This window comes from Ctenopharyngodon idella, chromosome 20, assembly GCF_019924925.1.
Source record: "Ctenopharyngodon idella isolate HZGC_01 chromosome 20, HZGC01, whole genome shotgun sequence".
Taxonomy (NCBI): Eukaryota; Metazoa; Chordata; class Actinopteri; order Cypriniformes; family Xenocyprididae; genus Ctenopharyngodon; species Ctenopharyngodon idella.
The window spans coordinates 1,392,841-1,418,505 of record NC_067239.1 but is presented as its reverse complement, the minus strand read 5'-3'; the positions used below and the strand labels follow the sequence as shown (position 1 = coordinate 1,418,505).

Below are 25,665 nucleotides of genomic sequence, written 5' to 3'. Positions count from 1 at the left end.
TGTGTGTGTTTTATGTGAGCATGTTTGTGAGTGTGTGTGTGTGTGTTTTATGTGAGCATGTTTGTGAGTGTGTGTGTGTGTGTGTGTGTGTTTTATGTGAGCATGTTTGTGAGTGTGTGTGTGTTTTATGTGAGCATGTTTGTGAGTGTGTGTGTGTTTTATGTGAGCATGTTTGTGAGTGTGTGTGTGTGTGTGTGTTTTATGTGAGCATGTTTGTGAGTGTGTGTGTGTGTGTGTTTTATGTGAGCATGTTTGTGAGTGTGTGTGTGTTTTATGTGAGCATGTTTGTGAGTGTGTGTGTGTTTTATGTGAGCATGTTTGTGTGTGTGTGTGTGTGTGTTTTATGTGAGCATGTTTGTGTGTGTGTGTGTTTTATGTGAGCATGTTTGTGTGTGTGTGTTTTATGAGAGCATGTTTGTGTGTGTGTGTGTGTGTTTTATGTGAGCATGTTTGTGTGTGTGTGTGTGTGTTTTATGTGAGCATGTTTGTGTGTGTGTGTGTGTGTGTGTTTTATGTAAGCATGTTTGTGTGTGTGTGTGTGTGTGTTTTATGTAAGCATGTTTGTGTGTGTGTGTGTGTGTGTGTGTGTGTGTGTGTTTTTTGTGAGCATGTTTGTGTGTGTGTGTGTGTGTGTGTTTTATGTGAGCATGTTTGTGTGTGTGTGTGTGTGTGTGTGTGTGTGTTTTATGTGAGCATGTTTGTGAGTGTGTGTGTGTGTGTGTGTGTTTTATGTGAGCATGTTTGTGAGTGTGTGTGTGTGAGTTTTATGTGAGCATGTTTGTGAGTGTGTGTGTGTGTGTTTTATGTGAGCATGTTTGTGTGTGTGTGTGTGTATATATATTTCTATATATGTGTGTGTATATACGGCATGAGTAAATATGTGTTCAATATATTTATATACATGCAGTACCATATCTGATCACATGTAGTGTGTAACTGAATATAAAATTACAAACATTATGATATATAAGTAAATATATTGTCACATATTTTTCAATATATGAAAGCATCAATTCCTTATGTATTGTTCAATATATTGTAATATATTTACTTTAATATATTATTCTGTATATTTTCTAATATACTGTTAAATCATTTAATATATTGATCATTCATAAATATATTTTCTTTGCATAAGGGTGTGTGTGTGTGTGTGTGTGTGTGTTTGATGTTTCACTGTTTGATGTTTCACTTTGTTTTTAATACACTGCATGTTTTGCTAACTGTTTTCTCCTCTTTCTTTCACTGATCTGTACATACAAATGCATTTATGATCCCTGAGTTTTTTGTTTGCCATTCTGGCACGAATCTCTCGCGAGGGCGGGGCTAGCAGCGGTGTGTTCTCACTGGCTACTGTGGGATTACAAATTTAAGAATCTGTTTAAGATCTGCTGATCCTACATCCTGACATAACATCACATGAAATACTATGGTGAAGTACATTGTATTTAGCATTTTAAGGTAAAAAGGATGACTTTCTAGCTCTGCCTTCGTCTCTATGATAATGTGAAGGTATGGGCGATACTGTCAGACTGATTGGATTAGCACCTATGCATTTGAATGACACTGTTATGTTGATTAGATCAGGGCTGGGGAAATGCCGGTAACGGGCTGATTCCTGCACTGCATTTGCATGCTTTGTTTAGATTGTCTCCACCTCTACTGTATGTATCCCTCCCCCTTGAATGTATATGAACTACAATGTACCCTGCCTTAGTTGGACTTGGATGACTACAGCGACGCACAGCGCGTTTCTCAATAAAGAGTAACTTCTGCTTGAAAGATATCCCAACGTCTCCTGGTCTCTGCTTCGACGAAGAAAAAGTTTCCTACACTACTGAGTTTTGATTGACAGCTTCTTGACCTGGAAGTGAAGACGTCAGTATTGTGTTTACATTTGTGGAGTTGAGCATCTGTTAGCGGCTTCCTATTTCATTTTAGTGATATAAAGATAGGAGTTCTGTTTTTGAATTGTATCTGTGTTTATCTGCTCCTACTACTTTGTCGACACCAGCTTTTAGGAGCGATACTGAAAATACTGCATAATGTCCAATGTTTTCTGAAAATATTTGTTTATTCCTGATGAATATTCTCTATTGTTGGGTCTGATTAGGTTGTACTGTTACAATTTAAAGAGAATACTTGTATCATATACATTTATGTGATATATTCAGCCGTCAAGACACTAACCATTGTTAACATCACAAGTAATGATCTCTTAATTCTGAAGAATTTAAACAATATGAAAATTACATTCGTGGCTTGCTGTCAGACTGTATAGACCTCAGTGGGCATTTCAGTACATATTCCACACAAAGAATTTTCTTGTTGCCATTTTTTTTATCCTGCTGATAATTTTATTTAGTTAACATTATCATCTAACATTTCAAATTGGAAATACATTTTTAACAGTCATTAACATTTTCAATTGTGACTTTTATAAAACCAGTTTTTTAATAAATGTAATTGAAAGTATGATAATAATAATTAGTAATGATTCCTTACATTTATATAGCGCTTTTCAGGGTACTCAAAGCGCTTTACATATGGAAGGGGGAATCTCCTCAACCACCAATGTGCAGCATCCACATGGATGATGCGACGGCAGCCATATTGCACCAGAACACCCACCACACACCAGCTTATTGGTGGAGAGGAGACAGAGTGATGGAGCCAATCAGTATATGGGGATGATTAAGAGGCCATGATGGACAGAGGCCAACGGGCAAATTTGGCCAGGATGTCAGTTACACCCCTACTCTTTTCAAAGGACATCCTGGGATTTTTAACGACCACAGAGAGTCAGGACCTCGGTTTAATGTCTCATCCAAAGGACGGTGCTTTTTGGCAGTATAGTGTCCCTAAAAAATTAAAGCACAACATGAAGGTAAGCATGTGGTTATTATTCTTATAGTTATTATTATTGTGAAACATCATTGTCGTATTATTGTTATGGTGTGTGCATAAGTGTGTGAGATGAGCGTGTCGTTCAACCTAAAAAGTTTGCTTGTTGCACAAACTTCATTGCTTATTCCGATCACTTATAATGTCATTTTTCTGTCTGCACTTGAATTGGCTTGTTTTTGCCGTTGACATTGTAAATGATGCGCGTTGGAGAAGTATGTTAATTTCTTTACTGTTGTTTGCAAATTTCTACCTGTTTGGATAGAAACATCATTTTATTATATTTGCTAATTTTCTTTTACTGTATTTGGCATGATTTTCATGTTGCACTGTTCACCTGGCAGGGAAATTGATTTTTATCATTTTATTTTGTTTTTGTTATTTAGTTTTAAGCAGGTAAATTCTTAAAACTATCAACCTTGGTTGTCATGGCAACAGAATTCTGTCATAATCTTTTGGCAGTGAATGTTCTGGGTTGGTTTTGGAGAGCTTTTGGGCCGGAAATTGTAGACCCAATCTGTCAAAATTGTCTGTATTGAATAAAGCGCTATATAAATAAAGGTGACTTGACTTGAAACAAACGTGTGTGTGTGTGTGTGTGTGTGTGTGTGTGTGTGTGTGTGTGAGAGTGAGAGTGAGAGTGAGAGAGAGAGAGAGAGAGAGAGTGTGTGCGTGTGTGCGTGCGTGCGTGCGTGTAGACCTACACTTTCGTAGTCCTGCTGTGATCCTGATCTCTCCTCCATGATCCACACTATAAACACAGAAGCACACATTAATGTAGATATGCATCATGCACATGTTCAATATGTCAGTATCAGAGTTTGACACACTTGAGTATCTGCAGTGAGCAGTTTGGATCCTTCAGTTTGTTCTTCAGCTTGACTCCTGAATCTCCTGGATGATTGTAGCTCAGATCCAGCTCTCTCAGGTGTGAGGGGTTTGAACTCAGAGCTGAAGACACAAAACCACAGCCTTCCTCTGTCACCATACAGCCAGACAACCTACAGATGGATCAAAACAGCCTCATCATCCACAAAACACACATCAACACTCAACAGTTGAGTGAATATCATTCATAGTGTGAATTTATACAAGAGTTCTCTTTATATGTCTCACTCAAAAAACATTTTCATATTTCTCTATTAACCACATCTAAATGCACTGGATTTTCAAACATAATCAAAATGCAACTCAATCAAATATATCAGCAGAAATTTCTAAGCACACTTTAGAAATGTAGGCTTTTTCCGAAAACTGGAAAATGCTGCCTTCAGAAGACACATTTCAAGGTAGGAAGGCATCAAGGCACGCCCGAATCCAATGTTAGATCACTTCCTGTCTCCTGAGATACCTTTCTCTGATCGATTTTTGAAGGCAGCATAGATGTATCCTTCACTGCCTTTTATATCCCACAATCCTGTGTGTCCATTCTGTGACAGTTAAGCTAGAAAAATAAAGATGGCGCCCAAAAGTTGAGTTTGCTGGTCAGTTTGTGTGTAAATGTAAGTTTTTGAGCAACATTTTCCACTTTTGATGTCATTTCTAACGAGAAATTACTACTATATTAATAAAATATTTGTTTAGTTCTCACCAAAGCTCGCACTGTTTTGCGGTAGATCATTAAACTGTTACACTGCCTCAGAAATCTGTCTGAAATTAGTTTCGTGAGGTGCCTTCATGCACAAATACTGCCTTACAAGTCAATTCCTGATAGGGCAGCGAGGAAACAAGTCAGCTACCTAAGTTTTCGGATGCAGCCGTAATAGCATCTTATCACTAATGAGGAGAACAAATTGTATACAATCATTTTCATATATAATAAATTACTTGTGTCTTAGTGTGTGCAGACGAACCACATTAAATGCGTTATCTTGCTTTTGGGGGCAGATGCTGCTTTTTGGTTGTGCAGTCATGTAAGACAGTTTTGAAAGGTAATTATACCAAACCACTTTGACAACAGACTTTGCTCGAGCATTTCAGAATGACCAAAACAGCATTTCAGATGCTGTTGACAAATTTGCCGGCTGGTTAGTCCAATTTTGCCGTCCTATCGTTCAAAGTCACATGATTTTTTTGATGCACATTGAGAAATGTATTCAGTAAATGTGTTTCCATCATAGTTTATGCACGTGTTTTCTTGTCAGATAAAAACAAATTCTGACTCAAACGAGTTTGCTTTTTTATGCACATTTTTAGAATTTATGTGCATATTGGCATTTCCATCCAGCAGTTTTGTATGCAATATCCTAAAATGCACATAAAAATAGGTGGATGGAAACAGCAACTGTGATATTTCATTTGCTGAGGTTTTAAATGTGCTTTTATTAATCTACTGATAAAGAGTGCTCTGCTAGGACTGTGTTTGTCTGTGTGTGTTTTTTAACGATGTGCGATCTGACATTATCAAGTATATCATTTACTTTACAAAAAACAAACAAAAACATGCCTTGAGAGTCCAAGCATCCACTGCGTTATCCTGCCTAATGGAAAGCGGTTAGAAAAAAAAGTCATACAGGGGCATTTCTTGTTTTTGTTATATTTGTGATATTTATCATGTGATATAGTTGAGCAATATCACACGGCCAGAGTGCGGTTTTCCTGAATGTAAGCATGATTGCAAATAAGATGTTATTTTAAACAGTTCAATAAAGAATAGTTTATACTGTGAGCTTTAGACACAATATTGTCTGGTTTTGCTTTACTTCACCAATGAAAATAGTTCCAAACAAAGCCTGTTGTGCATTTATCAGATTTTCACTACACGATTATCATGGTTAAAAAAAAAAAAAAAAAAAAAATCACGATAACAGTATTACCACGATAACTGGAGAAATTTTGAAAATAAATAATGCTATCAGTCAAATTAATTTTTTGTTTTTAATTTTTTGTCCAATGAATCACACTTAAAATAAGAGTGTTGGCAGGTGGAGTGTAAATGCACATCAAATGCAGACAGAACCTGTTATTATCAGTCCATCTGTCTACATTGGACATGTCAAAGTGAACATTCAAAACCTATTTGCCCTGTTGTCAGAGCAAGCGCGTGGAGTATGTCAGACATAAAACGGGGGCTCAGGTTACTGTTGTCAGCTTGTCACATGTGTCCTATTTGATTTTGACGTGTCATGCTGCCCACGTCCAGTGTAGACAGTGTTTTTTACAGAATGCAGACAACTGTCACACTGGTGAGCTAACTTTTGTAAGTGTCTCCCTTTCATCTGTCCTCTCCTCTGACATGATTTTGTGTAAGAGAAGTAGCTACATACTCCTGTTCCTTGTTCGGATTACTCCATTAAAGATTCCTGAAGAGATCTCCTTTGTTGTGCGATTGAATACTACAACCCACCGTAACACTTATATATTCTTAAATACCTCAGTATCTGCAGCTGACAGTTTGGACTCTTCAGTGCATCAGAAAGAAGCTTCACTCCTGAATCCTGCAGGTCATTGTAACTCAGGTCCAGCTCTCTCAGGACACAGTTTGAGGACTGAAGAACTGATGACAAACTCTCACAACAATGAACCGTGAGATTACAGAGAGCAAGTCTGAAAGAGAGCAGAACACACACATCAACAATACGATCTACAAACACATCAACATTATGAGTGTCTCACTGTAAATGATCTCTTATATATTCTTAAATACCTCAGTATCTCCAGCTGACAGTTTGGACTCTTCAGTCCATCAGAAAGAAGCTTCACTGCTGAATCCTGCAGGTCATTGTTACTCAGGTCCAGCTCTCTCAGGACACAGTTTGAGGACTGAAGAACTGATGACAAACTCTCACAACAATGAACCGTGAGATTACAGAGAGCAAGTCTGAAAGAGAGCAGAACACACACATCAACAATAAGATCTACAAACACATCAACATTATGAGTGTCTCACTGTAAATTATCTCTTATATATTCTTAAATACCTCAGTATCTCCAGCTGACAGTTTGGACTCTTCAGTCCATCAGAAAGAAGCTTCACTGCTGAATCCTGCAGGTCATTGTTACTCAGGTCCAGCTCTCTCAGGACACAGTTTGAGGATTGAAGAACTGATGACAAACTCTCACAACACTGAACATAGAGATTACAGAGAGCAAGTCTGAAAGAGAGCAGAACACACACATCAACAATAAGATCTACAAACACATCAACATTATGAGTGTCTCACTGTAAATGATCTCTTATATATTCTTAAATACCTCAGTATCTCCAGCTGACAGTTTGGACTCTTCAGTCCATCAGAAAGAAGCTTCACTGCTGAATCCTGCAGGTCATTGTTACTCAGGTCCAGCTCTCTCAGGACACAGTTTGAGGACTGAAGAACTGATGACAAACTCTCACAACAATGAACCGTGAGATTACAGAGAACAAGTCTGAAAGAGAGCAGAACACACACATCAACAATACGATCTACAAACACATCAACATTATGAGTGTCTCACTGTAAATGATCTCTTATATATTCTTAAATACCTCAGTATCTCCAGCTGACAGTTTGGACTCTTCAGTCCATCAGAAAGAAGCTTCACTGCTGAATCCTGCAGGTCATTGTTACTCAGGTCCAGCTCTCTCAGGACACAGTTTGAGGACTGAAGAACTGATGACAAACTCTCACAGCAATGAACAGTGAGATTACAGTGAGCAAGACTGAAAAAGAGTAAAACACACACATCAATAGTCAGATCATCTATAGCAGTGGTTCCCAACCCCCCATCAGAATTTTTCCACTCTCTTCTCTTCTTTCCCTAACATGGGAGCGTGTTCTCCTCATTAGAGCTTCAGGTGAAGGGTTGCCAGTAGTAGAGGTGCACCGGTCTACAGAACCGAACTATCAGAACCGGCCAGTTCCATTTTTTGTCCCAGACTTGCACACAAAATGCATTGCAATCATTTCCCAGAATGTAATTTGTGTGGACGTTAACAGAGGCCAGAGATGGGACACGCAAAGAAGAGAGCAGAGAAAATACTGTACCGGGCAGAGCAAGCTCACTGTTGCGATGCTCAGAATATTGGAAGACAATTCTACACATAAATTGGGGTGGGGGCTTATATGCATTTCTGAAGGAACTGACTTACTTTACTAGTTTCGATGACATTTTCTTTTAATCTTACCTGTGTATAATGCCTATTAAAGTAGTAATGCTTTTCTTATTTAGTATTTTGTCTCGTTTTCAGTCTAAATATTTAAGAACTCTTAAATCAAGATGCTTTTACTAGAGTAAAATGGCATAAGTTATTTTTTCTTGTTTTCTGGAAAATAAAATCAAAATGAAGTGAGTTTTTGCTTAAAACATGCAAAATTATCTGCCAGTGGGGTAAGAAAAATAATCTTGTTTCTGTTTGAAATCTTGTTTCTTGTTACTGTCCCAAACAGAAACAAGATTATTTTTCTTACCCCATTGGCAGATAATTTAGCATGTTTTAAGCAAAAACTCACATCATTTTTGTTTTTTTCCCAGAAAACAAGAAAAAATATCTTATGTCATTTTACTTATCTGATAAAAGCATCTTGATTTAAGATTTTTTTTAGATATTTAAACACTAAGTAAGTAAGTAAGAAATTTTTTTTTTTGCAGTGTATTGCTGCTGTTCCATAAGCACCACCTTCTGGTAGAGGGGGGGGGCTTCATAGACAAAAGGTTGGGAACCACTGATCTATAGAACCCTGCACGGGCCTTAAATCTATTCCTTAGCCCGGCCCTGGCCTGAAACACTCTGGCCCGAGCCCAGCCCGTGTCAGAATTCTCGGCCCAAGCCCGACTGGAGCCCATGTTTTTATTAATCCTCCCCATAACACAGCCTTTGTTGCAGCCATTAAAATAGTTCAGTTTTCTTTTTAATGGCAAAGTAGTTGTAATTCTTTTCATTTCTTTATTAAGTTAATTTAGAAAAATGTTTTGAGCACTTTGTTTGTCAAATTAAAGTTTCTGTTTTTTTAAAGTGACGACCACAGCGGCCGACAATGAGTTGACCACGTCTGATCGATTTAGACTCTCAGATCAACACTTGACTTGCCTAAAATCCATATGTATAAAACACTAATAAAAGCATATAACAATGTTAGTTTAAACGTTTATTAGCACTACCACAGTAAAAACCCATTTTTGACAAGCTGACGGGCTGCTAAAAAGCCTAAAAAAAAAAAAAAAAAAAAAAAAAAAAAAAAGGTCTATACATTAAAAACAAAACAAAAAAAACATGCAGGTTGTCTTACCTTACACCTAGCTATGAATCAAAAAAAAAAAAAAAATCAAGGCTTCAGCACAGAACATGGCTATTATTATTTTCAAACAAAAAAAACGAGACAACATGCTACGGCCAGAAGAACACTCTCATATAGAGAGAGAATCGTGGAGAAAAAGCACAGCATCTGCATTGGAAAGTTTTAATTAGGGATGCTCATAATTGACTGGTTAACTGTTGACCAAGAATTTTGTTTAAAAAGGTAAACAAACTATAAACATAGCTATAGACGATAAATCCTACAAACAGTAGCCTATTCAGAACAGAACTGTAACGAAAAATAAAAGAACACGTCACCTACCTACCTCTCCAATTCTGCACAAGTCCAAATGTTTCTGTATTCACAATGTATTTGAATGATAAACTATTATATGTAAATTATAGGCTTTGAACTCCAACAATACATCCTTCACATGTGCTTTGCAAGTGAGTCTGTGGTATAGCGCTGAACGCCACAGATTGAACTACAGACTATATACACCGATCAGGCATAACATTATGAGCACTGACAGGTGAAGTGAATAACACTGATTATCTCTTCATCCCGGCATCTGTTAGTGGGTGGATATATTAGGCAGCAAGTGAACATTTTTGTCCTCAAAGTTGATGTGTTAGAAGCAGGAAAAAAGGGCAAGTGTAAGGATTTGAGCGAGGATGTGATGCACGTGGGGAGCAAACACTGGCCTGTGTGATCCGATCCAACAGACGAGCTACTGTAGCTCAAATTGCTCAAGAAGTTAATGCTGGTTCTGATAGAAAGGTGTCAGAATACACAGTGCATCAGTTTGTTGCGTATGGAGCTGCATAGACACAGACCAGTCAGGGTGCCCATGCTGACCCCTGTCCACCGCCGAAAGCGTCAACAGTGGACACGTGAGCATCAGAACTGGACCACGGAGCAACGGAAGAAGGTGGCCTGGTCTGATGAATTGAATAACATTTTCTTTTCTCTAGGCTAGTTTTTAACCACACACTTAAATGCTGACGAAGAAGATTGCTCGTGCACTCGGCTGAGCCTGAGAATAAAGTACTTGCACCTCAGAATGCTTTTATGACGCGATATGAATGTAAACAGCCCACTGCAAACACTCTTGTAATTCTCTTCAACCTTTTTGAACTTTAGGAATGATTATTTTATTGAAGATTCAAGTGGTGTGTGTAATGAATTGGAAGACAGCAGACTACAGCTGTTTCTAAAGCGTGTAGTGCCATCTGCTCTTAAAAACTAAGCTCAGAATCAATTTAAGAGAGAATCACAATGGATTCGGAAAATCTCAGAATCGATCAAGAAACGTTTCTTGATTCACAATTCAAAGATTTATTGTTTATTACTGGACCAGCTGTATTAACGATCTGTCCGTCACAGTCTGTGTGACTTTGCCTGGTTAGTTTTCCTGCAACTAACCGACCAATTAAAATTTGGTTGACCGGAGCTCTTTTCATCGACTAAAGTTTGGTCAACTATTAGACGGCAGCCCTACTGCTGTGCTTCAGATATTTAAACACTGAAAAATGTAGCAATGCTTTGCTGAAGATACACAAATCTGAGTTTTGAATTATGAATCTAAGAGACTCCTCTGAGATTCACTGACTGCATCTGAACACCTGCAGAACAGCACTTTACACCTACTTTACCTGATCAGTTTCATAAGTATCTAGCAGTGGTGAGTAGTGAGGAGACGAGGAGAGAGATGCAGTGATGTTAGACAATCACAACAGCAGACATTTAGTGACAAGAGTCAGACTGAGACTGGAAAATAATTATGTGTGGATGGTGAAATATATGACTGTTTTTGTGCAAAACTTTACTAACATAATAATAACACATTAAAATAATGAAAAGGCATGTCATGTCCCCTTTAAGGCTCTAATCTTGTTTTTTAGGATTTAGGAGAAAAATCTCTCATTTAAGAAATGGTAATAGATCATTATTAAACATGATTCTTCATTTGTTAATAATTAACACTCACAGAGCTTTTCTGCAGTTGATCACAGCTGGTATCAGTCTTCTTCTCCCTTCAGCTGATGTGTTGTATTTCTTCAGATCAAACTCATCCAGCACCTCCTCTGATATCTGAAGCATGTAGGTGATTGTCGAGCAGTGAGCAGGAGAGAGTTTCTTCTCTGAGTGTTTGTCTGATTTCACAAACTCCTGAATCTCTCTGGACAGAGTCTGATCTTTCACTTCCAGCAGACAGAGGAACAGATTGATGGATTGATCAGCTGAGAGTCTACGTCCATCTTTAATCTTCTGTTGAATGTACTTTGTGGTTCTCCTGATGATCGCTGAGCTTTTCACTGTGTCGATCAGTAGATCCTGTAAGAGTCTCTGATTGGACTCCAGTGAGACGCCCAGCAGGAACCGCAGGAACAGATCCAGCTGTCCATTCTGACTCCAGAGGGCTTTATTTACTGCTGATGTTTGTAGGTCATACAGAGAGTCAATATCTACTGCTGATGTTTGTATTTCATACCAAGAGTCAATATCTACTGCTGATGTTTGTAGATCAGAAAGCTCATTACATCCATTTCTACAGTTAAAATCATATTCATCCAAGTCAGGGTCACTTTGAGAGTCATATTCAGACTCATATTCAGACTCATATTCACGGTAATGTTTATATTTTGTACCCAGAAGCTGAGGTGGTTCTTTGCTCTTCATTAAATAGTAGTAAAACACATAGAAAGCAGCGAGAAACTCCTGGACGCTCAGATGAATGAAGCTGTAGACTTTCCTCTGATGAATCACAGATTCCTCCTTAAAGATCTCAGTGCAAATCCCAGAATACACTGAGGCGTCAGTGACGTCTATGCTGCTCTCTCTCAGGTCCTCCTCATAGAACATCACATTGCCCTTCATCAGCTGATTGAAAGCCACTTCAGCAAGTTTCACAATCACTTCTCTGTTGGACTGCAGGAGTTTCTCTGGATCTCTCTCTTCATACTTCTGATTGCTCATGTTGATCTGAATCAGCAGGAAGTGGATGTACATTTCAGTCAGAGTTTGAGGGATTTCTGCACTCAGATCTTCTTTCAGGAGCTTCTGAAGCACAGTGGATGAGATCCAGCAGAAGACGGGTATGTGGCACATGATGTGGAGGCTTCTTGCTCTTCTGATGTGTGAGATGATTCTGCTGGCTTGATGCTCGTCACTGATTCTCTTCCTGAAATATTCCTCCTTCTGAGGCTCATTGAATCCCTGAATCTCTGTCAGACGGTTGATGTATTCGGAGGGGATCTGATTGGCTGCTGCTGGTCTGGAGGTGATCCAGATGAGAGCAGAGGGAAGCAGCTCTCCTTTCATGAGCTTTGACATCAACACACCCACTGATGAAGTCTCAGTCACATCAGAAACTTTCTCATCGTTTGAAAACATCAGTGTGATTCTGCTTTCATCCAGACCATCAAAGATGAACACAACTTTACACTCCTCATAAATCTTTGAGTCCAGATCTTGAAGTTCAGGATGAAAGTCCAGCAGAAGTCTGTGAAGACTGTACCGATGATCTCGGATCAAGTTCAGCTCTCGAAATGGAAGCACAAACATGAAATCTACATCCTGATTGGCTTTTCCCTCGGCCCAGTCCAGAATGAACTTCTGCACAGAGACGGTTTTTCCGATTCCAGCGATGCCTTTAGTAAGAACAGTCTTGATCTGGTGTTTCTCCTCACATCCTGGTTCAGGTGAGGCTTTAAAGATGTCATTGCAGTAGATTGGAGTGTCTTGTGAGTGTTGTGTTCTGGCTGTTTTCTCCATCTGTAAAACCTCATGTTCTTCATTCACTCCTTCACTCTCTCCCTCTATAATGTAGAGCTGTGTGTAGATCCTGTTCAGGAGGGTTTCATTCTCTTGGAGTTTCAGTCCCTCAAATAATCTCTCATACTTGTTCTTCATGCTGGTTTTGTGTCGGTCTTTGACTCTCTGTAGTTCATCATTCATTGGTTGAGGAGAATCCTGCTGCAGGTCTCCAGTCTGATCACCTCTATCCACTCTGCTGAAACAACAAAAATGACAAAAAAGAACAGATTAAAAAAGTATGTAGAATAAAGGATTTAAATGTATAAATAAAATTAAAATGTAAATCACATAGTAAATCAATACAGATGTCAATCTTGTATTTTCTGTATAATTAATGTCTTACATTTTAGTTTCAATTTAAAAGTTAATTGAATGATATAATCGCTTGCATATTTAAATTGGCAAGGCTTAAAAAAGACATGGCCAACATTCCCCTAAGCTGTCCAGATACGCAAGTAAAAGTGTTGTAGCACAGCGCACAGCTCGCTTATAGTTAGTGTTAATTTCGTTAACGAAAACTATGACGAAAAATGTTCGTTGACGACCTTTATTTCCATGACTAAGACGAGACGATGAGAGACGACAGCAATGTCATTTAACGATAACGTGACTAAAACAACACATGCAACATAGTTGACGAAAAAAGACGAGACTAAAATGTGGCTAAAAGACTAAAAACTTTACCCAAAATCACTCTTTTGAAATCACTTTTTGTGTTTGTCGATTAAAGGAGACAAAACATTACAGACTGTTTTTACGAGCGGTCACGCTTGCCAGATTTCCAGAATTCAAACCCCCAATCAGAGCTTTTCTGTTAAAAGAACATGTTTTACTTAATCTTTCCAATCTGGCAACTAAGCACACGCGCTCTCTCTACACTGAGGAAGAAGCGCGGATGTTCTGAAAACACAGACAAGTAAGCTGGAGTTCAGCGATCTTTATTTGAGATTTTCTACTTAAATTAAAGTGTCATTCAGTCGGTTTATATTGCGCTGCTCGTTTGCTGACTAAATCCGGGACCAAATTGTAGGCTGATATCCAGCAGTTGTTCTCAAACTGACGTACGCGAACGAACAAAGTGCTGAGTTTTGCCGTTCATTTTATTCTACTCCACCTTAAAATAACATGAAAACTGAACATGTATTTCTAGCAGTTAAAATGTCGTATATACACGACATTCAATCAAAATTACCCCATCTTTCGCGGTCAAAACTGACTGCACCCACACTAGCCAGCAAATCGCGCTACGTTAGTGCTGTTCGACAATATAACGTTATTGTAAAAGTGGGGATTTAGCACTACTAGCATGAAGAACAAATATAGACACAGACTGCATGTAGATTTAAGATTAAAACTCTCTTCGATACAAAAACATACCCTTCTGTGAGTTACTGTTTTTAATGTTGATCATATTATACCAGCAAGAATATTGCCCGAATATAATATAATAATATCCCCAATATTGATTTTATACAACAGTTCAACAAACAAAAGGGTAATATTAAGTGATGTACATTTTAAACAGTATTGTCAGTATTTTTGCTCTATTTTGCAAAGAAAGCCACAGCAGAACTGCAGCACACAAGCTGTTTCGTGAACGAATCTGCTTGAATCTGTACTTATTGAATTTTTTTAAAAACTTATTTAAAGCATTATTTATTTTACAAAGGTAAAGGTAAAAAATGCACTGGAAAAATCGATTTAAGAAGACAAATATTGTCCCTTAATGGAAAAGGTGTAACTGCAGTAAGTGGAAAAAAAAGGGTATGCAGAAGGATGTTAAATCCCTCAGAGGGTACGAAACTCTAAAAAGTTTGAGAACCACTGAAAAGGGATATGTACAACTGCACTAGTGCTACTGCTAAGAGTGCAATGTCAATACAGCCTGTTACCTTGATTCAAATTTTTCATAAGCTTAAATGAATTGGTCTAAAGAGAAAAATTATAATGACTCTTTTGTTTAAAGACTACATATAAAATAGCTATCAAAATTAATGTTGGTAACTGTAGTTTGACTAAAAGTAATGACTAAGACTTGACAAAAATGTGATGACTTTTCGTCGACTAAAACTAGACTAAAATATGAAAGACTAAAATGACTAAAATGTGACTAAGACTAAAGAGCATTTTCATCTGAAGATAAAGACTAAGACTAAATCAAAAATGGCTGCCAAAATTAACACTGGTTCAGATGTGATGTCATTTGAAGCCAGAATCCATTTGCTCATTGTGAGAGATGGAGAGAGAGGAGATGCAGCACTGCTGATTCATTCAAGTTTTCAAATGACTGATTTGACGTGATCATCTGTGTTGATCAATTTACTAATAAATGTTTGCAGTAATTTACCACATTATAAATGCGAAACCTGCTGAATGAGCAATACTCACAATCCTGTGCAGAAATTCAGATCACGTATGGTATCGATTTTATATTGATTCTACGGTATTAGATTTTGGTACCGTACTGAAGCCACAATTGTGGTATCGAGCCATCCCTAAGCAGCATTTACTACAAAACAAGGTTTTCATGATACTTTAATGTTTCATAGTATGATACCAAGCCGCTCTGAAAACACTGTATCATGAGCTCCATGTGTGCTGCACATGCATACTATATTTATTCAATTAAAAAAGGCTTTTTCAATTAAATAATCACACTAAGACATCTGACCAATTGTTTATAAATTATTACATTCCTGCATTAACAAATCTGTAATTTTATTCTCACCTGGGGTCAGAGGTCACTGCTTCATCACTGAATAAAGGAGGATGAAACATAGATCTGTCACTCTTCATGGACACACAGCTGGGTTCTGTAGATGAAGATCTCTCACTGCTCTCTCTGTTCTCCATAGTGAGAAACTGACTTCAGACCTGCATATGGAAACAGAGAATAAATCATACATAATGTTTTAGCTATTCCAGTAATTCCAATGAAAACAAATGTTAATGCTACACAGACAGTGAGATTCTGGAGAATTTGGTTCTTCAGACTTTGTAGCAGCAGTTTCTGGAGCAGGGGTTCTCAACCCTGGTCCTCGAGGGCCACTGTCCTGCAGAGTTTAGCTCCAACCTTGATCAAACTCACCTACCTGTAACTTTCTAGTAATCATGAACAGCTTAATTAGTTGGTTCAGGTGTGTTTGATTAGGACTGGAGTTAAACTCTGCAGGGCAGTGGCCCTCGAGGACCAGGGTTGAGAAAGCCTGTTCTAGAGGATCGTTTTCTTATGATGTCCTTAAAGTAATGGTTTACTGACTGTGGAAGAACCAGATCTGAACCCACTGAACCGCTCTGAGATGAACTGGATCAGTGATCCAGACCCATTACTCAACGTCACTGTCTGACCTCACTGAATATGTTTCCATCCAAAGTTGCGAATTTAACTTCTGCACAAATTTGGAATATCGCATAAAACATTTGCGAATAAAGCAGCGTTTCCATCCAGTGAGTCGAAGAGAGCAAAATCCTCACTTCCTGATAAACTGGCACTAAATATCTCTAAGAAAAATGGAAGTTGCTGCAGTAGAAGCCACTGTATAAAATAATTTCCGTATATAATACATAACTTGCGCCTCAGAGCGCGCAGACGTAACAAACGCTGTCATGTTCTCTTGCATTCAGATTCCTGGTGTTTGTGAACACAATCGTGTGAGGCGCTTCTGGAAGGGAATTATACTGAACCATTTTAATGACAGAGTTTGTGATAGAGGGGCGTGGTTTGCAGAACTTCACACACTGGATGAGAAGCGCCACATTTCAAATAATAAAACATTTCAGAATCCTCCATTATAATGCATTATAACTGCCCCACATCCTTGTTAATGTAGGCTACATAAAGACTGTAGACAGATTGTAGACTGTACATGTTAATATTAGTGATAATAGTAGCCTATAAGTTAGACAGATATAGGATTATATTTTCTTAAGCTTAATTTATGACTTTCTGGATAATTGTATTTTTTAGAGACATAGAGATCACGGTTCTCCCATGATTCTGAATACAAAACAGACAACCAAACAAAATAGGCTAATATGTTTTTTTTTTTTTAAACACGTTTTCATATAGCATTTATCCGACTCAGTTGAACGCATACATTTTTTTATGCGCATTTTTAGAATTTATGCGCATCTTGGCGTTTCCATCCAGCATTTTTTTTATGCGATACCCCAACATGCGCATAAGCATACTGTAGGTGAACAGAAACATATCTACATGCTCTTGTGTCTTACTGAACATTGTTGATGATTATTTTTCCATTATTGATTTTTAGTTGTTGAAGCACTAGTAAATAACCCCTGAAAGCTCAAACAAGTTAGTACAGTATTACATTTTTCAAATGTTTAACAGTTGCTCTCGCTCCAGTTTCAATGTATTCATTAAACAAACAAGTTCATTAAAAATTAAGTATACATCACATTGACTCAAATTTCACTTTAACCATATCATTCCAACACATTAATTTTTATTTTTATTTTTTTAATGTGGAAAACAGGTGTCAGTACTTTGGATATTATATTATATTATATTATATTATATTATATTATATTAATCAGTCTAAAATATATCAATTTCAATGAGTCCAGCAATAATTCTAGAGATATCATACTCTAAACATGGCTTCTCAGATAAAACATTTCTGGCCTGGAAATAAAGAAGACTTCAGGAGGCTTACAGACTTTAGGTTTATGTCACAACTATTATGATAAAATATAAACAAGGCCGGTGCAGAGACACACATTAATTCTGAATCAGTGGTGTTGATTTCATTTCATCGCTTGTCATGTAAAGACTGTTGGGAAATCTCCAGTGTACAAAACAGAGACTCCAAACAACTGCAGGAAGAGATTCATCATCATGTCATGATTCACCACAATATCATAGTTTTTTTTAATAACATTTATGTAAGTTTCATAAAAAAGGTAGATTGGTCTCATTTGAATCCGAAAAGTAAGACTGATTATCCCTAAGTAACTGATAGTCAAGATCAATTTTTTCAAATTAGTTTTGATCAATCTGGCCTTAAATTAGTGGTTGTTTATGAAACTGGCCTCTGAAGATGAACTTGTCACTTTACGTCAAAACTCCCTATATTGAGCTTTAAATTTATGATAGCAAACAGAAATCATTGTACAATAATGTGGCATGATATCAGAAGCCGATAAATAAACTTACCGTAATGTGATATTTACGACAGATTTCACATTCTTAAGAATCGAGTCTTTACTTTCGGTTTGGACTCAAAGGTGTTTCCTCAGAACACTGAACGCGCATGCGCAGGAGGCCTCAGGCGTCAACAACAAATAAACCCCGCCCATCTCTCTTCTTATTTTAGTTTTCTGGCGGGTTTCAGTATATCATTAAATGTGTTTAGCGCCACCTACTATCAGAATCATAAAGAGCTTTATTGCCAGGTATGTTTACACATACTAGGAATTTGTTTTAGTGACAGAAGCTCCACAGTGCAACAGAGTGACAGCGATAAGACAAGACACAGATAATAAAAAGAATAAAAGAATAATATACAAATATACAAGATAGACAAAGTGCAAAAAAAGCAAAAAACAATATATAGTATAGACAATTTGTATGTACAGTTATAATGTGTGCAAATTTGAAATATAAATAAGTATGTGTTTTAAGTAAATAATGTATAATAGTGTTGTGTGTTCCTCGTTTATTGTCAAGTGATCATGAGATGGATTGACATATACTGGAGTGTGTAATATAATGACTTCCTCAAGCTCTAATTACATTCTACTGATTAGTCCAGAAACTTCATTAAAGTCTTATAGCTGCTTCCATCTGCTTATTCCCTATTTCTGTTCACTTCTTTCCTCTTCCTTCCATTGTGTTGTAATTAGGCTACTTTCAATTCAATTCTGTCTAAATTAAAGGTTTTGCAATTAATATACACATAATACCTCACATTTATCTTTATTTGTAAATTCACACTTTAATATGTGAATTATATTATCAGAAAACTAAACACATTTAGCGCCATCAGGCCTTTGTTTGTGTTTAATGGATAAACAAAGCTGCGCACTCAGGTTTATGGCTGCTGTAAATTTTACCTACCACAAGATGGCGCTGTTTTGCGACACTCTTGATGCTTTGGAACTTTTTCCGAAACATTTAGAGCAGGAGTGTCCAATACTGCTCCTGCAGGGCCACTGTCCTGCAAAGTTTAGCTCCAACCCCAATTAAACACTCCTGAAACAGCTAATCAAGGTCTCACTAGGCATACTAGATCAGTGGCCATAAATATCATGATAAGTGAATTGTAAGGACATTTTCTGGATTAAACGGCTCATAAACGGTCTAAATGATGTTTGTCTTTTATCGAAGGTTTGTGTGAGGGTCAGTTTGGGGGTCAGAGGTCAGGTTAGCACAAGACAGAAAAGCAATGCTAGTCTATGAGAAGATCTGATGATAGAGTGTGTGTAACATCTCTGACTCGTATGTGCTGTGGTGCTCTCATGAATGTGTGTTGGAGATTAATAAAGTGTTTTTATTTTCACAAACAAAGCACTCGCATCGCTTCATAAACTGAGGTTAAACCACTGGAGTCGTATATGGATTACTTTTTACGATCTCTTTATAAACTTTTTGTAGCGTCAAAGTGCTAGTTGCGTAGGCTATTAATGGAGGGACAGAAAGCTCTCAGATTTCATTAAAAAGATCTTAATTTGTGTTTCAAAGATGAACGAAAGTTTTACGGGTTTGGAACGACAATTTATGACAGAATTTTCATTTTTGGGTGAACTAACCCTTTAAAAGCAAATATTGTGCAAATATCCTCTCTGGACATCCCTTTTGGCCACTGCTGTACCCGAACAAAAACAGACAATAACTTGCAATATATTTTGTCTAAACATAAGTTACTCAATATTAATGTATTGTTTATTGGACTGAAACTTTGCATTCGCTCATAAAACTTTTGTAATGGAAATAATATGTGGGAAGAAAACTATATTTCAGTGATTTCACTGCTTTTGCATTCTTTCACAAAACATTTGCGTTCCCAAAAGAAACTTTGCAAAACCGTTGTGATATTTTCATATGAAAACAATATGAGGTGGAAAGAAAAACTGTTTTTCAGCACTTTTTTGAACAAATGCAAAGCTTCTTGTTGGAACGCAACACTTTTTACGGAGCCCCTATAGGGACAAGGTGATGGAAAAAATATATATTTCAAAGCTTTTGTGTTCCTTAAGAAGGTTTGTCTTCTCTGTAATGTTGTCTACAAACTGACTGAGAGAATTAAAAGAAATATATTATCCAGAAGAATTTCAGTTGCCACAAGTTTATAAAATCTCCATTTTTTCTAGTCTTAAAGGTATTTTCAGTTTAGTTTCTCATGTTATTTCTTCAGGTGTAAATTATTATCGTATCAGTGCTGTCACATCATACCTGTTACTTTTCTCTGCATTGATCAAAATGGACCAATCACAGTCATTTATAATTATTGAAGAATTATTTTATAGATTAATCTAATAGAGATTGCTGGGGAGCATTTGACAGACAATCCTAAGAGGAATTAATAGATTACAAAATACATTTTAATGCTGTTGTCTGAAGCTGTGTCCCAATTCAGGGGCTGTGCACTTTGAAGTGCATGAAAGGGGTGGAGCTTTGGAGTGGAGGGTTGCCAGGTCTGCGCAACAAAACCATCTCAAAAGTAGCGAAATCACAGCACAAGTGTAAAAGTATCCCAATCCCAGACGTGGCAACAATGAGCCGAGCATCGTTACGCCAGCTCTGTGTGAATTCACATAAATGTAAGCAATGCCCCAGTTTCACCTATATGTAATATCTAAAACAAACTGTAATATCCATGATGTCCAAAACGTCAGTTTTTCATAAATACAATATTTGTCTCTGAGATGGAGTAGAGTTTAATAAAATCCTAAAGTACTGTACTTTAAATTTAGACTTAAATACAGCTTAAATACAGAGTAAATGTGTAAATATGAATGTATATATTTCCACAGTTAACGTTTCATTTAACATAAAAAACAAACAAGGTTAACTATTTGCTAACGATATAAAACTAACATTACATAGTTTAACCATACATATTTTGGTCCAGTGTCCTGTCGTTGCCGGCAGTGAAACATGTCAAAACCCAATAGAAAGTCATAAAACTTTAAAATGCACACACAAACGTCAACTGTCAGCTGTCTGTCACACAGCTGCTAGCCATGTAACGACGCTCGGCTCATTGTTGCCACGTCTGGGATTGGGATACTTTTACACTTGTGCTGTGATTACGCTACCTTTGGGATGGTTTTGTTGCACAGACCTGGCAACCCTCCACTCCAAAGCCCCACCCCTTTCATGCACTCCGAAGTGCGCAGCCTGTGAATTGGGACACAGCTTGAGTCTTCATGTGCCCCCTGGAGGAAGACATCTTTTCTCATGAAGACCTGCCCAGTGCTGTACCAACATCGTTCCCAAAGCTGGTTCCCTTATGAAGTGGAGCTTTAACACGGCGTCAGGGTGTTGATGCTATTGGAGCGCTGCCCATGAACCATGTCTGGGGCCTCATTTATAAAATGTTGCACAGAAACTGTCCTAAATTTGATCTTACAATCATTTCTCAGATGTGTGTACGTGTGATTCATACACACAGAAAACTAGTGTACGCCTCTCTTTCAGATGTGAAATCTATAAATCTGTTGTGCATGTGAAAGTCTCTGTCTGTTGCCCGTTCTCAAGCTTCACTCGTTAGCTCTGCTTCTCTCATGCCAAATCCACAAGCCCGCTCTAACACTTCTTCTGATTTGGCAGAGAGTATGTTGTTGGCCTGATGTAGTTCTGAGGAGCTTGATGTGACGGGAGCTGAGATGGATGTTTTAAGTGAGCCCGTCTCCTCCCTCACCCTCATGTACTGTATGAGGAATTGGTCGACGTTATGACCCATGCTACTGCCAGACTTAAATTGGATTGGTCAGCAGAGGAGGAGGAATCTGCCTCAGGCTGATTGGATGAGTGATTCCTCTCGGGTCATAAACGTCCCACCGTATGCTGAATGAGTCGAGTATAGATCTGTGGACGTCAGAGATCCAATTACTGGTTATGGACTAATACTCTAATGAGAGATAGTTGACATTAAGTTACTTATAGTTAGTAGTAGAATGTTTAAAGTGGACTATTGAAAGTGTTACCTTTTTATTTCTTATAATTCTGGATGCTATCTAGATTAATTAGATGGTAATCTATATATAAAATACTAAACTGTAACATTATTAACATTTTTAATCTTTGCTCAAATGCAAAGTCCCAGACCAGTTATTGGATTTGACTATTGAAATTACATTGTCACTTCTCACCATGTACTTGAACAAATCACAGCTTCAGTAGATAAAAATCCATCCAATCAGCACAAATTTCCCCTCAAGCCCGCCTCCCTTACAGTATTAATTAGTTTGGGCTTTGTTAGGAGACAGTCAAGAACCACAGTGTGTTTGATCTTTAAACTGTCAATATGATTGAGGCATTTAATGGACCTTGGACACTGGTTGACAGCCAGAACTTTGATGAATACATGAAAGCAGTGGGTACGTTAAAATACGATTTTTTTATTTTTTTTATTTTTTTTTTGCATAAAGACATCTTTAATGTGTGAGGTGCAGTAGTGCATCTGGCGTTTAAATGCATGGATTATATTTTCTGTGTGGTTTATAGGCTATAATAATAATAGTTTTGTTCTGTCTGTAATGTTTTCTGATGTTTTGTTCAACGGGTATTGTAGGCGCTTCTATCAAACCCACAATTGACATCAGTCAAGTTGTCATTAAGACGCTGACCACCGTCAACAAGAGAACGATTTCTTTCAAACTGGGAGAGGAGTTTGATGAAACCACAGCAGATGACAAACAAGTAAAGGTTTGTGTTTTTTCATTTACTGAGTCTACAGCATATCTGACATCAGTTTCATGAAGCAATATAAAGTACTTTGGCAGGTTAGGACTCTTACCCTGCATGAATTTGATCATACATGACAATTTGTGTTTATATCATGCACAATAAAACGTCTAAAAAACAGACATGTTTTCATCTCATTTCAGTCCACGGTAACCTTGGAAGGAGAAAGTCTTGTTCACGTTCAGAGGTGGGACGACAAGGAGACAAAGATTGTTAGAGAAATCAAGGATGATAAAATGATTACTGTAAGCAGCATTATTAATATATTATATTTATATGATATACATATATGAAATTTAATGTTCCTAAATTTCCTCTTCTGGTCTTTGCTGTTTCCAGACCTTGATCTTTGAGGGTGTTCAGGCTGTCTGCACATATGAAAAGGCATAATGTCATAATTACCCTGCATTGTGACATTGTGATTTATCTGAATGTTGCAGAATGTCAGTAATGTTGGTAGATGGTATAATTGAGGCCTGCCTTTCTGTCAAGTTGAATGAAATAAACACTTGATCAAAAACTGATTTGTTTTTTTTTGTTTTTTTACGGTCTTATGCAAATGCTTCATTCTCATTAGTTTGATATTGAAGTTTTCATAGTCCTAATTTTTGAACTTTTGACTGGTTCATCTCTTATGATTGTGCCAATGTAGTTTACAAACAGTAATAAATGCTTTGAATTAAATATAATATTTTTGTTTGATATTTACAGCTGTTTGGTGATTGTTTTATTCAAAATCTCTTTTTTACTTTACAGTTTGTTACCGAAAGGCTAAATATGTAGCCTAATGTCACTTCTAATTTATTACTTTAACAGTTAAATTAATCAAGAGCAAAATAATACTAAAAAAATGTGTATGTATATTACATGATAAAAATGTTGTATTTTTGACCAGTTTTAATACATTTTTGTTCCTGAAATCCACCCTTCTGATGGGATCAGATAATCCAGATTTTTTGGATCAAAGGTATCCCGATCTTACTAAAAACAACACAAATTGATGATTTTATCCAGATCAAAACCAAGATTGGATTTTGAGATCTAATATGATTTCAGAATCCTTTTTTCCTTTTGAACAACACATTTTCAAGATTTGATCCAATAGCCGAAATCCGATCAGATTACTTTTGAACAGCTGGCCCCTGGTTTTTCAAAGAAAAATTGGATTGGATCACCTTGATCCAGATACACAATTTTTCAGATCTGGATTAAGAAGTGCTCTACAGAGCCCCTAAAGGGACATGCTGATAGGAAGAATATGAGATGGGCGGGAAAAAAAAAAAAAACATTTCAATGCTTTTGCGTTCTCTCAGAAATGTTTTGCATAGTGTTCACCCAAGAAACTTTGCATTCACTCACAAAGAACTTTTGACTGGTTCATCTCTTATGATTGTGCCAATGTAATTTACAAACAGTGATAAAAAAACCCACTTTGAATCAAATATAATATTTTTGTTTGATATTTATGGCACCAAAATCTCCTTTTTACTTTATGCTAGGTTACCGAAAGGCTAAATATGTAGCCTAATGTCTACTTCTAATTTATTACTTTAACAGTTAAACTAATCAAGAGCAAAATAAAAATGTGTGCATATTACATTTTTTTTTTTTTTTAAGTTTTAAAGTTTTATTACATTTTTGTTCCTGAAATCCACCCTTCTGATGGGATCAGTATAATCCAGTATAATCAATGATCAAAGGCATCTGTGATGAGGCAGAGGCTGATGCTGATTTAGAATCCATAAGCAGAAGTTTTATTGAAGAGAGTGCAGACAAAAACCAAATCGATAGACAGATAATCATAAACGTAGAAGCAGGCAAGGGGTCCAGCACACAATAAACAGTCCAGTCCAAACAGCAAGTCAAAAGGGTACTCCAAAAATCAGAAAACGAGAAAGGCAGGCAATGGGTCATACACAATAAGTAAATCAGGTGTAGGAAACTTCTTCCTCGTCAAAGCAGAGACCAGGAGACGTTGGGATATCTTTCAAGCAGAAGTTACTCTTTATTGAGAAACGCGCTGTGCGTCGCTGTAGTCATCCAAGTCCAACTAAGGCAGGGTACATTCAAGGGGGAGGGATACATAGAGTAGAGGTGGAGACAATCTAAACAAAGCATGCAAATGCAGTGCAGGAATCAGCCCGTTACCGGCATTTTCCCAGCCCTGATCTAATCAGCATTACAGTGTCATTCAAATGCATAGGTGCTAATCCAATCAGTCTGTCAGTATCGCCCATACCTTCACATTATCATAGAGACGAAGGCAGAGCTGTGTCTTGAGCTTGTCATGCCAAATGGTCAGGAAGTGCATAAAGACACTTGGGCTGCCTGACTTGATTTTCTTAGAAAGTCATCCTTTTTACCTTAAAATGCTAAATACAATGTACTTCACCTTAGTATTTCATGTGATGTTATGTCAGGATGTAGGATCAGCAGATCTTAAACAGATTCTTAAATTTGTAATCCCACACAGGCAATAGAATGAGAACGCTCGGTAAGGCAGGTAAACTGGCAATACTTCGCAACTAGTGTTTGGCATGGCTGGGGTATATGGCTACCAAACAGGATGTTGCCATAGAGCTAGCAGAGGGAGTGGTATCAGTCAGTACTCGGGCGAGGGCTCTCTCTGCTGATGTGGTGTTACAGAACCCCCCCCTCTAGAAATGCCTCCTGGCGTTCGCCGTGGTCACACCTTGTGCCCGAGGTGCAGGTCTGTCAGGTCTGGCTTGTTGAATCTCCTCGATGAGCGTGGGATTCAAGATGTCGTGGGCAGCTACCCAAGATCTCTCCTCA

General features: G+C 37.5%; 2 protein-coding genes and 1 long non-coding RNA gene across 31 annotated transcripts in view; 2 read left to right on the top strand and 1 right to left on the bottom strand.

The window, feature by feature from the left end:
• Positions 1–18,236, bottom strand: part of LOC127502206 (ribonuclease inhibitor-like) — an 88,693-nt gene extending 70,457 nt beyond the window's left edge. For 5 of the 29 annotated variants that reach the window (XM_051874866.1, XM_051874869.1, XM_051874900.1 and 2 more), the window contains exons 1-2: positions 18,118–18,236; positions 15,670–15,815 (exon numbers count right to left, since the gene is read on the bottom strand). In XM_051874866.1, coding sequence (XP_051730826.1) covers positions 15,670–15,794 — 125 coding nt within the window. In that variant the 5' untranslated portion in view covers positions 15,795–15,815; positions 18,118–18,236. Of the gene's footprint in view, positions 1–3,608; positions 3,656–3,734; positions 3,906–6,276; positions 6,451–6,550; positions 6,725–6,824; positions 6,999–7,098; positions 7,273–7,372; positions 7,547–11,112; positions 13,138–15,669; positions 15,816–18,117 lie in introns of all 29 variants that reach the window. The other 24 variants (XR_007926795.1, XM_051874884.1, XM_051874879.1 and 21 more) reach the window with 15 other exon arrangements.
• LOC127502252 (uncharacterized) overlaps positions 11,109–25,665 on the top strand; it is a 265,865-nt gene continuing 251,308 nt past the window's right edge. Inside the window, exon 1 of the long non-coding RNA XR_007926805.1 lies at positions 11,109–11,229. This is a non-coding gene — a long non-coding RNA (uncharacterized LOC127502252). The remainder of the gene's footprint in view (positions 11,230–25,665) is intronic.
• LOC127502247 (fatty acid-binding protein, brain-like) lies at positions 22,368–23,396 on the top strand. Its single transcript, XM_051875030.1, has 4 exons — positions 22,368–22,505; positions 22,700–22,833; positions 23,016–23,117; positions 23,212–23,396. Exons 1-4 carry the CDS (start codon positions 22,433–22,435, stop codon positions 23,260–23,262), a joined length of 360 nt encoding a protein of 119 aa, XP_051730990.1. The 5' UTR covers positions 22,368–22,432; the 3' UTR covers positions 23,263–23,396.

Bases quoted from the DNA above. Each gene is read 5' to 3' on its own strand.
- LOC127502247 (XM_051875030.1), top strand. From the start codon at position 22,433: ATGATTGAGGCATTTAATGGACCTTGGACACTGGTTGACAGCCAGAAC. The intron at 22,506-22,699 runs GTACGTTAAAAT...CGGGTATTGTAG, and splicing joins TGAATACATGAAAGCAGTGG to GCGCTTCTATCAAACCCACA. The intron at 22,834-23,015 runs GTTTGTGTTTTT...ATCTCATTTCAG, and splicing joins CAGATGACAAACAAGTAAAG to TCCACGGTAACCTTGGAAGG.